The sequence below is a fragment of the Arachis stenosperma genome, chromosome 1, assembly GCF_014773155.1.
Source record: "Arachis stenosperma cultivar V10309 chromosome 1, arast.V10309.gnm1.PFL2, whole genome shotgun sequence".
Classification (NCBI taxonomy): domain Eukaryota; kingdom Viridiplantae; phylum Streptophyta; class Magnoliopsida; order Fabales; family Fabaceae; genus Arachis; species Arachis stenosperma.
This window is the reverse complement of record NC_080377.1, coordinates 58,665,885-58,678,986: the sequence shown is the minus strand read 5'-3', so window position 1 is coordinate 58,678,986 and position 13,102 is coordinate 58,665,885. Positions and strand designations below refer to the sequence as shown.

Below are 13,102 nucleotides of genomic sequence, written 5' to 3'. Positions count from 1 at the left end.
AGTTAAACCAGATTCAATAAGCACATCAATAAGACATTTTTGTATTTTGGTCTTCTTTCTATATACTTGGAGAAATTATGCACTTCTAAGGGTGACAAGATTGTGATTATGGTCTTTTATAAATCTAGAAATAAACCATTGATCTTTTCCTCTTTTAACATATAATATTGCATTACAATCTATCCTTGTTTCATCAAGTACTCCATGGATTTTATCTTCTCTTCTAGCATATTTTTTTTTTATTTTTTATTTTTTTATTGAAACCCTTCTTTTGCACAAAGAATTTTTTGACCAATTATTGCGACATCTATTCCCGATTTAGTCACACGACCCATGCGAAAACTAAATCCTTTTTTTTCTAGCGTACCCATGGGAACTCCATGCTTTCATAAGGTTCTAGTTCTTCATTTAATGTCATTTCAATTTTATGATGATTCATATCAAGATCTATTTCAACTCTATTTTTATCTTTTTCTTTAAAATTACTCATAATATCTCTATAAATATTTTTTCGATACCTACATTAATAACTTCAATTAGCACAGAATCGAGAGAGAATAAAATAACAAAATTTTAAGGGAAGTTCTACTTATACAAATTATAGCATTATACAAAATATTTTTAGTCAATTTAGTTAACAAATTATACAAAAAAAAAATAGAAAAATATAGTATTGTATGCTTTAACTAAAAATATACTCTAATTAAATGTTTGTATAGTCTTAGATAGAAGAACATAAATAATATTATCTTTAAAGAGGAGCATCCTATATATAATCTTAAATAGAAGAACATAAATATAGTCTTATTTGTCAAATAACTAAAAATGAGTATTTTCTTCACAAGTTGTTAATAAGAAATTCTTAAAAATTCGATAATGAATTGTAGTACAATATCGACAAAAAGAGCAAAACAGAGAAATGTGAAATTTAATTAATTTGTACAATAAATTTTAATTTCTGGAATGAGATAAGAGAAAAAATTCGTAAAAAAATAAAAAAAGAAAAAGAAAACACATGGAAGGAAAAAAACCAGAAACTCAATAACTGTAGTTGAAAAAATGAAAGAAAATGAAAGATCTAATTTTTTAATTTTTTATTTTTAAAAATTAAAATTAGCAAGATAACTATGATATGGCTTGTTAACTCATTTTTATTGGTTGTCTGTGTAAAGTTTGTTTATACTGAAAATGCATTGAAATAATTTTCTATATTATATTTGTAAACAACCATGTTAATTAGAAGAGTTTAATTTTGATATATTGACAGTATAAAATATTTTATATAGCCGTGTAATTATAATTATTCTCTTGGATGATTATCTATGTAATTTAATGTAAAATATAACTATTTTTGCTAATATGACATTATGTGATTGAATACACGTATAAAAAGATTATATATTAACAGTGCATTAAAATTAAATTCTAATTAAAATAATAAATCTAAATAATAATGAGTTTAATTTTAATATATTAGCAATATAAAATATTTTATATAATAATATAATTATATCCGTTTTTTAAAATAATTTTACATGGCGAGTTATTTTTATTAATATCGCACGCGCAAATGTTGGCAAGTTAAAGAAATGTGGCGAGAGCAACTGTGTAAAAAAGGGAGGAAGAGGGTACACACCGAGTGGAAAAGTGAGAGTGAGAGTCCGGTTCGGCAACAGCTTTTTAGTGTAGTTGTTCCCGGTTCCCTATTTCCCCCGTTCCGGTCCACGACCTCGTCCTGAACCGGGCAATTGCATTATTCACTCTCTTTCTTCTGCGAAATTTCCTTTCCTTTCAATTCCATTTTCGTCCCTCAACACAACGACCCCTTCCCTTCAATGCTCTCCACAATTCAACACGTCGTGGTCCTTTCAACATTCATTCGTATACTTCTCCTCCTTTTCTACACATTCACGATTTTATCCTCTTGCCGTGATCTTCACATTTGGGTTTAAATACATGTATATCTTAATTGTAATTTAAGAAACTATTCTTCTTTTTTGGTTGTTGGTATCACAGTCTGATCAGGTTTCCGGTTAATCGGCGATCTGCCTCTGGTTTCTGGTCTCATCGTTTCGGTTTCTTTATGTGGGGTTTGGGGGCACAGAGACAGAGGGTAACAGCACAATCACCATCAATTCACAATGTCTATGTCAGATTCCGATTCCTCATCTTATGCTTCCGATTACAAAAACTTCAAACAAATTAGCCGCGAGCGTAAGGCCCTCTCTCTCTCCCTCTTCAATAAGAAAAGGAGATAATTATTTTAGATTCCGTTCCGTGATTGATTTGGTTAGAGTTATGAACTCTCTTGAAGTTTCTGTAATTTAGTACCTTTCTTTTTTTCTATCCGCATTTTTGGTTGCTGAAGTTGATGCTGAAGTTTATTCTGTGCATTTTCTCTTTTTGCCAACATTGGTTATGATCCCAGTGAATACAATGTATTTTGTGTTTTGGCGCATGAATGCTTGAATGGTTTTTGTTTGGGGTGATTTTTTTTTTATTAGTAAAAACACCGTTTTGAAGTGAATGCAAGCAAGTTAACGCCTTAAAACTTGAAGCTTACTGGCAATGGCACCTGTTTCTGGAGATAATAAACAGATTTAGTTGCTTTTGGAGGGAGTTCTATGGAGTTTATCCTAATGGGGAGTGAAATCTTCTTGATCAGGTGTATTGGTTTTGGGATGAAACTGGTAATCTTTGTTTTTCACTTATGTTGCTGGAAATCTGAGTTTAATTATGGTATGTTGGATATGTGCTTTGCCTTACTGAATGGAGATGCTAATTGTGGAAGGATATCGTGTCACAGTGGATATGTTTTAGACCACTGTGTCTGAATGCGTTGTTATAATATATTGCTGGCAGAGATTTTCACAGTTAGGGTGTTTAATAGAGGAACTATCTACTGCTTCTGCTATTTGAGGAACTCTATCGTCCCGTTTGAGCTCAAGCTCCCTTCTAATAGGAACGTTAAGTGGCAGCACGGTTCTTAATTTCTTTGCTCTACTAAGTTTGCCCTATTGATTGATGGATACTAGGATGTTGACTTTACTCCTCTGCAGACATTTTTCTAATTCCATGTTGCATAATTCAAAAATTTTACATTGGCTGTTGAAGTCCTAACACAACCCCCTTTTTACCTCCGGGCTTGGGATAGGCCTTGTAAACATAGCAGAGCTTAGCTGCCAAATAGAAACAATGCAGGCTATTTCTTACCTTTTTGTCAATGTGGGAATTATTAAGGTTGGAGCAACTTCCTGAAACATAGAGGTTTTACGAAAACTTCAGTGAAATTTCTTTTTTCTTGGTGGTGTAATATGCATACTATATTGTTACTTGGTGACTTATGGTTGGAGAAGAATTATAGAACTCAGGGTAACTTATTGAAATTATCTCTCTTGGGATAAAATGGTCTTTCTAGATTCATAGCTCATGGTTATTATGGAGGCTCTCTAACAGATATGTAAAGAGACTGCATTATTTTGTCCTGACCGATAGCAGATAGACAGATTTGCAAATATATTTAATAGTTTAATAGTTTATAGTTCAAGTGGTAATCTTCAGCTAGTGATTAGTATTGGAATCTTTCAATTCCCCCCTCACATTTTCTGATCATACATTGCCTTAAAAAAGTTAACGTTTTGCCTTTTTTTTCCTGATCTGATCATCCAGTTTAATATATGTGAACTAAAATTTTCTCCAGGATTATTACATGAAATGCTCAGGTCTGCGAAAACTGGGGATTCAAAATCAACATGGAAGGTACAAAATGCCTTCAATCTCATAAATCATGTCTCCGGTTTTTAAATTGCACTATAGAGGCAACTGGAGTTACCCCTTCTATCTATAATTTTCTGGGAATGGATATTGCCATTCCTTTTTTTCTAAAAGTCTGCAAACATACAATGCAAAAAAATCATATATGGAGTGACATTATCAAAAATGGGAGTGGCATTATTATTTCCCTAATTTTTTCGTCTTTTTTTTATTATTTTTTTATGATGTTGATTATTGGAAATGGTCAAATTCATGAATCTTCTCTTCTGAATATGTCACCTTGTTAAATGACGTCTCTTCATTTATTGGATATATGGCTACATGTTGCACCCTGAATGTCTCGCAGTAAGCAGCTAAAGGAAATGGGATCATTCATCATTATGGATTCTATCTCAATTTTTTTTTTCTGGACGGATGTGCTATTACTAAATATTAAACCAGCTCCAGAGTTTGTTTACCCTTGTTTCATTGGTTGATTGCCTGCAGGTATTAATAATGGACAAACTTACTGTCAAGATAATGTCTCACTCTTGCAAGATGGCTGATATCACTGATGAAGGTGTTTCATGTAAGAATCACAAGATTGCTTTTGGAGATTTCACTTTTCCTCTTTCTGCTCTCTTTTTAATCCTTTATGTTCATGTTGATAAGCTTCTCCAATTGATAAAAATTCTATATCTGCATCCAATGATTTATTTTTTTACCCCATTACTTCTCTCTGATTTGTTGTTTTATCAAAAGAATAAAAAAAGGTGATTACATGTTGTAGTGAGTAGTGGTAACTCTGAGAGAGAGTTGGGAGCTGTTCCTAAATTTGGAATTTTCTTTTTTCTCTCTTGTTGAGGTAAAAGAGGAGACTAAATTATTCTGGTAGCATCTGCATTTTGCATAACTAGTTCCATTTGTTGCATGGAGTGACATTTTGCTGTTCTTTTTGTAGTGGTGGAAGACATATACAAACGAAGGCAGCCATTGCCCACCATGGATGCTATATACTTCATCCAGCCAACTAGAGAGAAGTACATATCCTCTTTATTATGCTTGTGGCATATGTAATGAATTATCTTGCATTAGCTTGAGAGTGTTCCTAGACTAATGCATAATTCTATCAGTAGAGGCTGATTTCTTAGCTGTATGTCAGTTACTTTTGCATAATTTGTTGGTTCTACTAGAAAAAACTAAGGTTGTTGCTGCTGAAGAATAATTATTCTGTACTTTTATGGCTACATATTAAGTTTAGCTTTGTTGGTCATTCTAACTAATCTGTGCTGTCAAGTCTTATAGATATTGTCTGTACTTATTGATTGTCTCTCCTCATTTCTCTTGACAGCATCATTATGTTTTTGTCAGACATGTCTGGGAGGACACCCTTATACAGGAAGTATGAGTTTTTATATTATCTCCTATCTGTGAAATTTCATCTTGACTTCCACTGTTGGTTTTCAAGCATGTTTTGTACTATGTTCTTGCAGGGCGTTTGTTTTCTTTAGTTCATCTATATCCAGAGAATTGGTGATGGAGATAAAGAAAGATGCGTTGGTGTTGCCTCGCATAGGTGCTTTAAGGGAGGTGAATATTCTTTATTTTAGGATCTATATATTGCACTTGAATTGATATTTTTATGCCAAACAACGTATTTTTGCTGATTGTTATTTTCTCTACTAACTTGACACACTGCAGATGAATTTGGAGTATTTTGCCATAGACAGTCAGGTATGTTCTACTTCTTCATTTCACTTGCTTGTCTGTCATACTACTACATGTTATCTTTGTTCATGATTTTAATGAATATACTCATTTTTTCTTCCCTTTTAGTAGTAAGCGTTAGTATATTTCAAAACTTATGACATGTAGAAGTTTTCGATGAGTTTGTCCACTTCTAGTCCATGTAACCATGGAAGAGACTTGAGAGTTGAATGATAGATTGGTATGTTCTATTGTTCTTCCAATTAAGTTCATGTTAATTGGGGAAAAAGAAAACCTCTCCAGGTACAAATTAAACAAACAAGAACCTATGCCTGTGGCTGGATCTGCGATATTTGGGGCCAATTGTCTAACAAGGATTAAAGTAACTTGTTCTCACAGAAGTAAAAGGTTGAAAAATCATGATGTGTGGTTCGAATGTGATAGTATGTGTTTAAATTAGCTAAAGGCTCTATTTGGGGTGAAATTTTTAGGCATTTGTTTGAGCTTTTTACAATTTATAAAGAGCTTTTTTATAAAAAGACAGCTGTAAAAATAATTAATAATGAGATAAGATTAAAAGAAGAGAAAATTAAAACCCAGGAAAAATGCTGTTTCAGCGTTTCTTTCATAGGTTAGAAACCTTTGTTTCTGATAAAATAGCAACCATGCATTTCCGACTAGGTGAAGTCAGATCCCGAAAAGAAGGTAGCCCAGCAGGTTTATCACCTTGTGGGGTTTGATGAGGATATATATATATATATATATATATATATATATATATATATATAGTCTTACCTACACAAATAGGGATGCTTTTGCCAGTATTTGAATGTGACACAAGGAAACATCTTTATCATTGACTTACCTTTAAAAAATCTCTAACAAAAGGGTATAAAGGGCTTTTTTTTTAAGTTCACAGATGCAGACATCCATTCTGTGCTAGACATTGTTCTTTATGATTTTATTCATACCACACTAACTAAAAAAGATAGTAATATGTAAAGCTACATTATTGGAATGCAAAATTCATGAAATCTATTTATGGAGGTTCCTTCCCTTGAGATAAATATCAACCATCAAATGTGCTAATAAGGAATTGTTTATTAGTTTTAATTTCTTCATTATCTGATATTTTTGAGTATATAGGTCATTCTCTGATTTTTTAGTGATTCTCATTTTTCTGGTGTGTAATTTTGGTCAAATTAACGCAGGGTTTTGTCACCAATAATGAGAGAGCTTTAGAGGAACTGTTTGGGGACGAGGAGAATCATCATAAAGCTGTTGCATGTTTAAATGTGATGGCTATGCGGATTGCCACGGTTTTTGCTTCATTAAGAGTATGTTGTCAGTGATGTTTGACACTCTGTGATACGAAGACAAAAATTGTCATCAATGTTCTATAACTGAATCATATAAGTTTGTCTTTAGGAATTTCCTACAGTTCGCTTTCGTGCTGCCAAGACCATCGATGCAACAACGATGACTACTTTTCGTGATCTTATTCCAACAAAGCTTGCTGCTGGTGTCTGGGACTGTATCACAAAATATAAAAAAACTATACCTAATTTTCCTCAGACTGAGACCTGTGAATTGCTCATCATCGATAGAACTATCGATCAGGTTTCTTATCTCCATGTTTTGGTCACAGCATTGGACTTGTAACTTTAATTCAACTTACTGTATTATATTGCTTACAACGAGGTTACCATTTTGGATGTAGATTGCTCCTGTGATACATGAATGGACATATGATGCTATGTGCCATGATTTGCTAAATATGGATGGAAATAAATATGTCCATGAGGTATCTTCTAGAGTTTCTTTTCGTGCCCATTGAAGATTTTTGTCCACTGTCTTGTATATGAACTCAAATCTATTGCATTTGTAAGGTTCCTGGAAAAGATGGTGGTTTACCTGAGAAGAAAGAGGTTCTTTTGGAAGATCACGATCCTATATGGCTGGAGCTTCGCCATGCTCATATTGCAGATGTAAGTTCTGCTATTAGTTTTTAATGCATATGGTAGTTTAGGCTTACAGTCAAGTATGTAAGGTCATCTATACTATATTACACTTATGGAACATGATGACATTTTGATATTCATGCCCTTGCCAGGCTAGTGAACGGTTGCACGAAAAGATGACCAACTTCATTTCAAAGAACAAAGCTGCACAAATCCAACATGGTTCAAGGTGAGTGAATCCCTGATAATTTTTCGAGTTTGATTAATGGCAGCGTAATGTAAAAGATTGTTGGTTAAGAACTAATTGTATTAATGGTAGTATGATATAATGAAATAAATAAAATATTTCCCTAATTCTGTAGTTCTTATGTAAATGCTTTCCTATGTCATGATGATAATTTCGTAGCTTGGATGCTTAATTTTGTGTGACCATGTTGGGAAGAAATCTTGTTTCTCTCCTATGTTGTCAAGCCTGATGTTACTCTTATATATGTTACCATTTAATATCATTATTTGTCACTCCTCCATCACCCTATATTACCACAATTAATGTATTGCAACTGTTTCAAAATAACATATGCACTATGTGAATGTGTTATTTGATTGTTCAGAATTTGTTTGGGTGCCATACACAAGTGGTCTTGGTCTACTTAACACCATGAAGCTAAAAATCCAGCAGACTTCTTAGGTATCCCTTTGCACATTCATCCTTGGGAATGATTTGCCAATAGTACCCTCTATTGTACTGAAAATGAATTGCACTCTTAATCACTTGATCCGTAGAGGCTATTATGAAATCATGTCAAGGATTAACACTCCTAAAAGCCGAAACTGATAGGTCTGCATGCAATTGGTTTTGTATCTGTCATAAATCTCACCTGTTGCATAAAACGATCAAAGTCGGTAATTGGAAAATAAACAAGGCATGTTTATTTCCTAGTTTGAAAGAATATACTGTTAAGTACCCAAGTGAAGAAAATAAGAAGAATGAGGGAAAATAGGCAGTTAAGTTTTTGAGAAGAGAATAGTAAAATGGCTCCTCTAACGTTTATTTACTGTAGAAAAATGGAAAGAAGGAGAGTTGAAAATGAAAATAGAGTGGCACGAGCTGATGTAAAAAATAGGGTAGCTGGAAAGTTAGTGGGGAGGGCGTGAGTGAGGCATGAATTCTGTTATAGGAGAGAGGATTGAGAATGTATATAAGAGGGTTGAAAGGAATTAGTAGGGGAAGAAAGGATTTAGGCTGGGTAGACCTTACAATAGTGGTAGCCTCTCTAATGCTACCTTGATCTCTACCTTTTAGTATTTTGCTCTTCCCTGAATAAATCAGAGATCTGGAGAATATCACCCTTATATCTTCCAGCTCCTCTTATTCTTGTCCATTCTCTTCTACTCTTCTTTCTGTGTTCTTGCCTAATCCTAATATTTGTGGAACCAAGCTCTTACATATACCTGTTTAGTAAAGAGTAAATCTGGAGTCTATTGTAATTTTTATTCATTCAACTAGTCAGTGTCATCATTAACTTGACACAACTTTGCATTTCTTTTATAGAGGAAGTGGTGAAATGTCCACAAGGGACATACAGAAGATGGTGCAAGCACTTCCACAATACAGTGAACAAATTGACAAGCTTTCCCTCCATGTAGAGGTTAGTTCTTTTGTATGGCAATCCAGATAATTAAAGTAAAATGGTGCTGTCTTCACTTGGAAGCTACCTAGAAGAGGTCTTCTAATACATGTTAAAATCTTCAAGGAAATTCTCAATCTTGTAATACTATATTTGTATTGTGGATTGGTGGGACAATTAATTTTGTTTGCTCTTCCCTCACCACCTCTTTGCTAAAGAAAGCACATAAAAAATGTGGTGTCAAAAACAATGAAAGCCATTGCCATCTTCCCTTGGTTTATTGCTGCATCAGCAGGTTCCCTACCTTGAAAGTTACTGTGAATCCTAATTTACAGATCATAATCAAACCAACTGTGTCCTAAGTATCGTGGAGTATTTATTATTATACTAGAAGAAAAAATGAGCCCATCATTATTTAAAACTTTGATGATTCATTTGTATCTTTTCATGTATGAAGTATTATCTAATTAAAAATGACTATTGTGAACATTTGAATATTTGTCATTATTTTAAAATAATCATCAAAAAAATATATATATTATTTTAAAATATGGATATCCATCAGAAGTTTCAGTTGCTTCCATCATGATTCTTGCCATTGATTACTGAATAAATGATCTTGTGTTTAAACTTGTTACATATTTATGAAGCTTGTTCTTTCTTCAACAATTGATTGACATTATTAGAGTTTGTGTGTGTTTCACTTTGTACATGAATTATGATATTGAAGTTGGTTAAGATAATGGGTTTTATGTTTACCACTGTGCACTTTTTTGTCCAGATTGCTGGAAAAATTAACAGAATCATTAGGGAGTCGAGGCTTCGGGATATTGGGCAACTGGAGCAAAATCTAGTTTTTGGAGATGCAGGGATGAAAGATGTGATCAAATTTTTGACCACAAATGAAGTAAGTAATTCTAACTTCTAAGATGGGAAAAGAAAGGGATACACATAGTTTGATTAAGAGAAAACTCTCTGTGCAAAATAATTTGTGAAATTAAAAATGAAACCACTGCCTTTTCATTGGTTAAATTTCATTCTAATTGCTATTCTTATGCAGGATGCTAGCCGTGAAAATAAGTTACGCTTGTTAATGATACTCGCAGCCATTTATCCTGAGAAATTTGAGGGAGAAACTGGTCTAAATTTGGTGAAGGTGTAGTTTTCATAGACTTGGTGGCAGCTACATTACCACTTAGTGTTCATTTAAAATGTCAAGGAAGAAATTTTGTGATCTTTCGCCTAATCTCTGTATTGGTGGCTTGCCATGTTTTTATCTTTAAAATGCTTTCAGGTAGCAAGGTTGACAAATGAAGATATGATTGCGATAAATAATTTGAGAATGCTTGTGGGACAGCCAGAAGCCAAAAAGACTTCAACTGGTGCATTTGCTCTTAAGTTTGATATAAAGGTAACAGTAACTTATAGTACAAATATGTGACCTTTCAATGCTTTAGTTAAGTCTGAAACGTGCTTCTTTAAGTTGTCAGAAAAAGCGTGCAGCAAGGAAAGATCGTTCTGGTGAAGAAGAGACATGGCAGCTGTCACGTTTTTATCCCATATTAGAGGTATAAATTAAGTGAATACGATTTTAACACATTAAATTCATATTAAATATTAACTTTACAAAAATTTCATTAGAAGGGGAGTATACATAAGTCAACTGTTGAACAAATTTCACACTTCTTTCCTGATTTGATTTTGAACATTGCATAAAGGATAAGTTTGAAGGTTTGTTTTTCCCCCTTTTAATGTATATATGTTTCCCAGTTACATGAAGAAACATGTAAATATGCTGGTTAATTTCTATACCTTAAAAACTAACCATAAATAAAAAAAATCAAAAATAAAAACCAGAAAGGGTATTCACTAAACAGTTGTTTGCTACATCTTTTAATCTCATTGTAAAGGAAACAAAAGCTAACTTCATTTTTTTTTAGCATGACAATTTTAGTCAAAATATTTTACTATTGTTCAAGAAGTTGCTTATGAAGCTTTTTCTTAGCCTCATATGTGATGAGTAGAATATCTATTATTCAGGAACTCATTGAAAAGATCAACAAAAATGAATTGTCCAAGGAGGATTATCCATGTTTAAATGACCCAAATCCAACTGTCCACGGTGTTCCTTATGCTCAATTACATCAAAATCCTCCTGCTCATTCCATGAGGTCAAGGCGCACACCAACTTGGGCTCGACCTCGAGGCTCTGATGATGGATATTCAAGGTTTTACTTTCTTTTCTCTCCATTAAAAAATCGTAATATAATAAATGCTTTTAGTGTTAGTTTATCCACGAACTGTGGTACTAATCCTCCTTGCTTATTTGCATAAACTGGCTTAAGCTTGCCATTATGTAGGTAATTTGTAGGACTATCATGCATCAGACAAAATTGGCAATTGTCCTCTGGTTTCAAAATATTCATTTAATTTTCATCTTTTCCTGCTGTCGCACAGTGATTCGGTTCTCAAACACTCATCCAGTGATTTCAAGAAGATGGGACAGCGGATATTTATATTCATTGTTGGTGGAGCAACCAGATCTGAGGTCTGAATAATATTGATTTGATCGAATGAGGGTGTCATTTAACCACTTTCCATCTTTTCTGTTCTCTGATATATTGTTTTAAAATGTTCAGCTTCGGGCTTGCCACAAGCTTACCAGTAAGCTGAGGAGGGAAGTTATTCTAGGGTCGACAAGTCTCGATGATCCTGCAACATTTATTACGGTATTGCATCTTCCCCTTCCCCCCCCAACACCCCCGTTCTTTTTTTTTTGTTCTATTTTTAAATTCAGTTGTGCTTGCAATTCACCTGAACGATCGCTGCAAAATATCTTGTTTTATTGCAGAAATTAAAGTTGCTAACGGCATTGGATGATCTCCAGATATGATTCTATGGGCTTGGAAAGTGAAAGATGAGATTATATTTGTCAAATATTGTTGTATTCGTAGAGTTTAATCATGTCAATATAGCAAATTCTTTGAACATTTGAGCTGTGCTTCAGCCAAGCTGCTGAGTGACAGATTGTGCATATGCTAGGAATTCTTCATTGGTTAACGGTTAGAGACGCATTTTACTTTTTTCCCCGCTTCCTTAATATAAATATTTCTGGCAAGAGACTCATCCAAATTGGAATTAATGAAGTTGGAAGGAAACTTGTGTAGAGGAGAGATGCGGAAAATTGTAATGCTAAACAATAACACCATGTTTTCCATGGAAATGTTGTTTGAGAAGAATTGGTCGTATCAAATGTAAGGCACCATATTATTCTTTTAAAGTGAAAGGATTGAATTTATAATTTCTATTATGGGTGGATTTCTTTATCCTGATTTAAGGGTGATAAAAATCAAGGTTTTAAAAACTAAATTGATTATTAATTCGGTAAAATTAGAAGTTCAAAGATTCAATTTAGGATTAAATCAAATATAATAAAATAATATATTTATATATAAAATATATTTTTAAAAAATTGGTTAATCGTTAAAAAACTGTATAGGTTCAACTATTTAGCTGATTTCTTGATTGGAGTTTTTACTTTCAAGTCTCAAACCCGGCTTGACCCGGTTGGTTCGACCGGAAACCTGGTCACCCGGTCATCTCCTCGGGTCGAGTCATCTATTGAACCGTACAAGCATGAGACCTGGTGGAAACCGGTTTGACCTGGCTAGTTTTCATCAAAACCGACGATTCGGTCAATTAATGCAACCCGGTCCGGGTTGTGTTTTTTCTTTTTTAAATTTACCTGCAAACGGCGTCGTTTTCAGATGCTTTCCCCTCTCCCCTTTTGTTAAAACCTAATCTGAATGGAACCCCCTACTCCCAGCCTCATCTCTCTTCTCTCCTGACACTCCACGGCCTCACGCATGCCTCACCCTCACCGCGTCACTCTCTCGTCTCTCCCCTCACCTCGTCAATCGTCACTTTCAGTCTCTCATAGACTCACCTCGTCACTCTCTCGGTCTCGCACTCATAAGCTTGTCGTCACGATCTCGTGCTCCTGCATTCGCTTCGTCAGCGGCAGAAGCAGATGGAACCAGTCAAGCAACATTT

At 34.0% G+C, this 13,102-nt stretch overlaps 1 protein-coding gene across 1 annotated transcript; it reads left to right on the top strand.

Moving 5' to 3' along the window:
- The first annotated feature begins 1,730 nt into the window (after positions 1-1,730).
- Positions 1,731-12,359, top strand: LOC130966208 (SNARE-interacting protein KEULE-like). The gene is made up of 22 exons (XM_057890993.1): positions 1,731-1,881; positions 2,017-2,214; positions 3,701-3,759; positions 4,261-4,342; positions 4,715-4,793; positions 5,105-5,155; positions 5,247-5,343; positions 5,455-5,487; positions 6,672-6,797; positions 6,889-7,080; positions 7,181-7,264; positions 7,350-7,448; positions 7,574-7,650; positions 8,974-9,070; positions 9,831-9,956; positions 10,110-10,205; positions 10,344-10,460; positions 10,540-10,617; positions 11,090-11,277; positions 11,507-11,597; positions 11,689-11,778; positions 11,901-12,359. The coding sequence occupies exons 2-22, from the start codon at positions 2,142-2,144 to the stop codon at positions 11,940-11,942; spliced, it is 1,977 nt and encodes a 658-aa protein (XP_057746976.1). The 5' UTR covers positions 1,731-1,881; positions 2,017-2,141; the 3' UTR covers positions 11,943-12,359.
- Positions 12,360-13,102: the final 743 nt, after the last annotated feature.

What these genes read in the sequence shown, in the direction of transcription:
- LOC130966208 (XM_057890993.1), top strand. Translation starts at nt 2,142, where the DNA reads ATGTCTATGTCAGATTCCGATTCCTCATCTTATGCTTCCGATTACAAA. An exon ending in AGCTTTCCCTCCATGTAGAG is followed by an intron (nt 9,071 to 9,830) that starts GTTAGTTCTTTT and finishes TTTTTTGTCCAG; the next exon opens with ATTGCTGGAAAAATTAACAG. An exon ending in GTGGAGCAACCAGATCTGAG is followed by an intron (nt 11,598 to 11,688) that starts GTCTGAATAATA and finishes TAAAATGTTCAG; the next exon opens with CTTCGGGCTTGCCACAAGCT.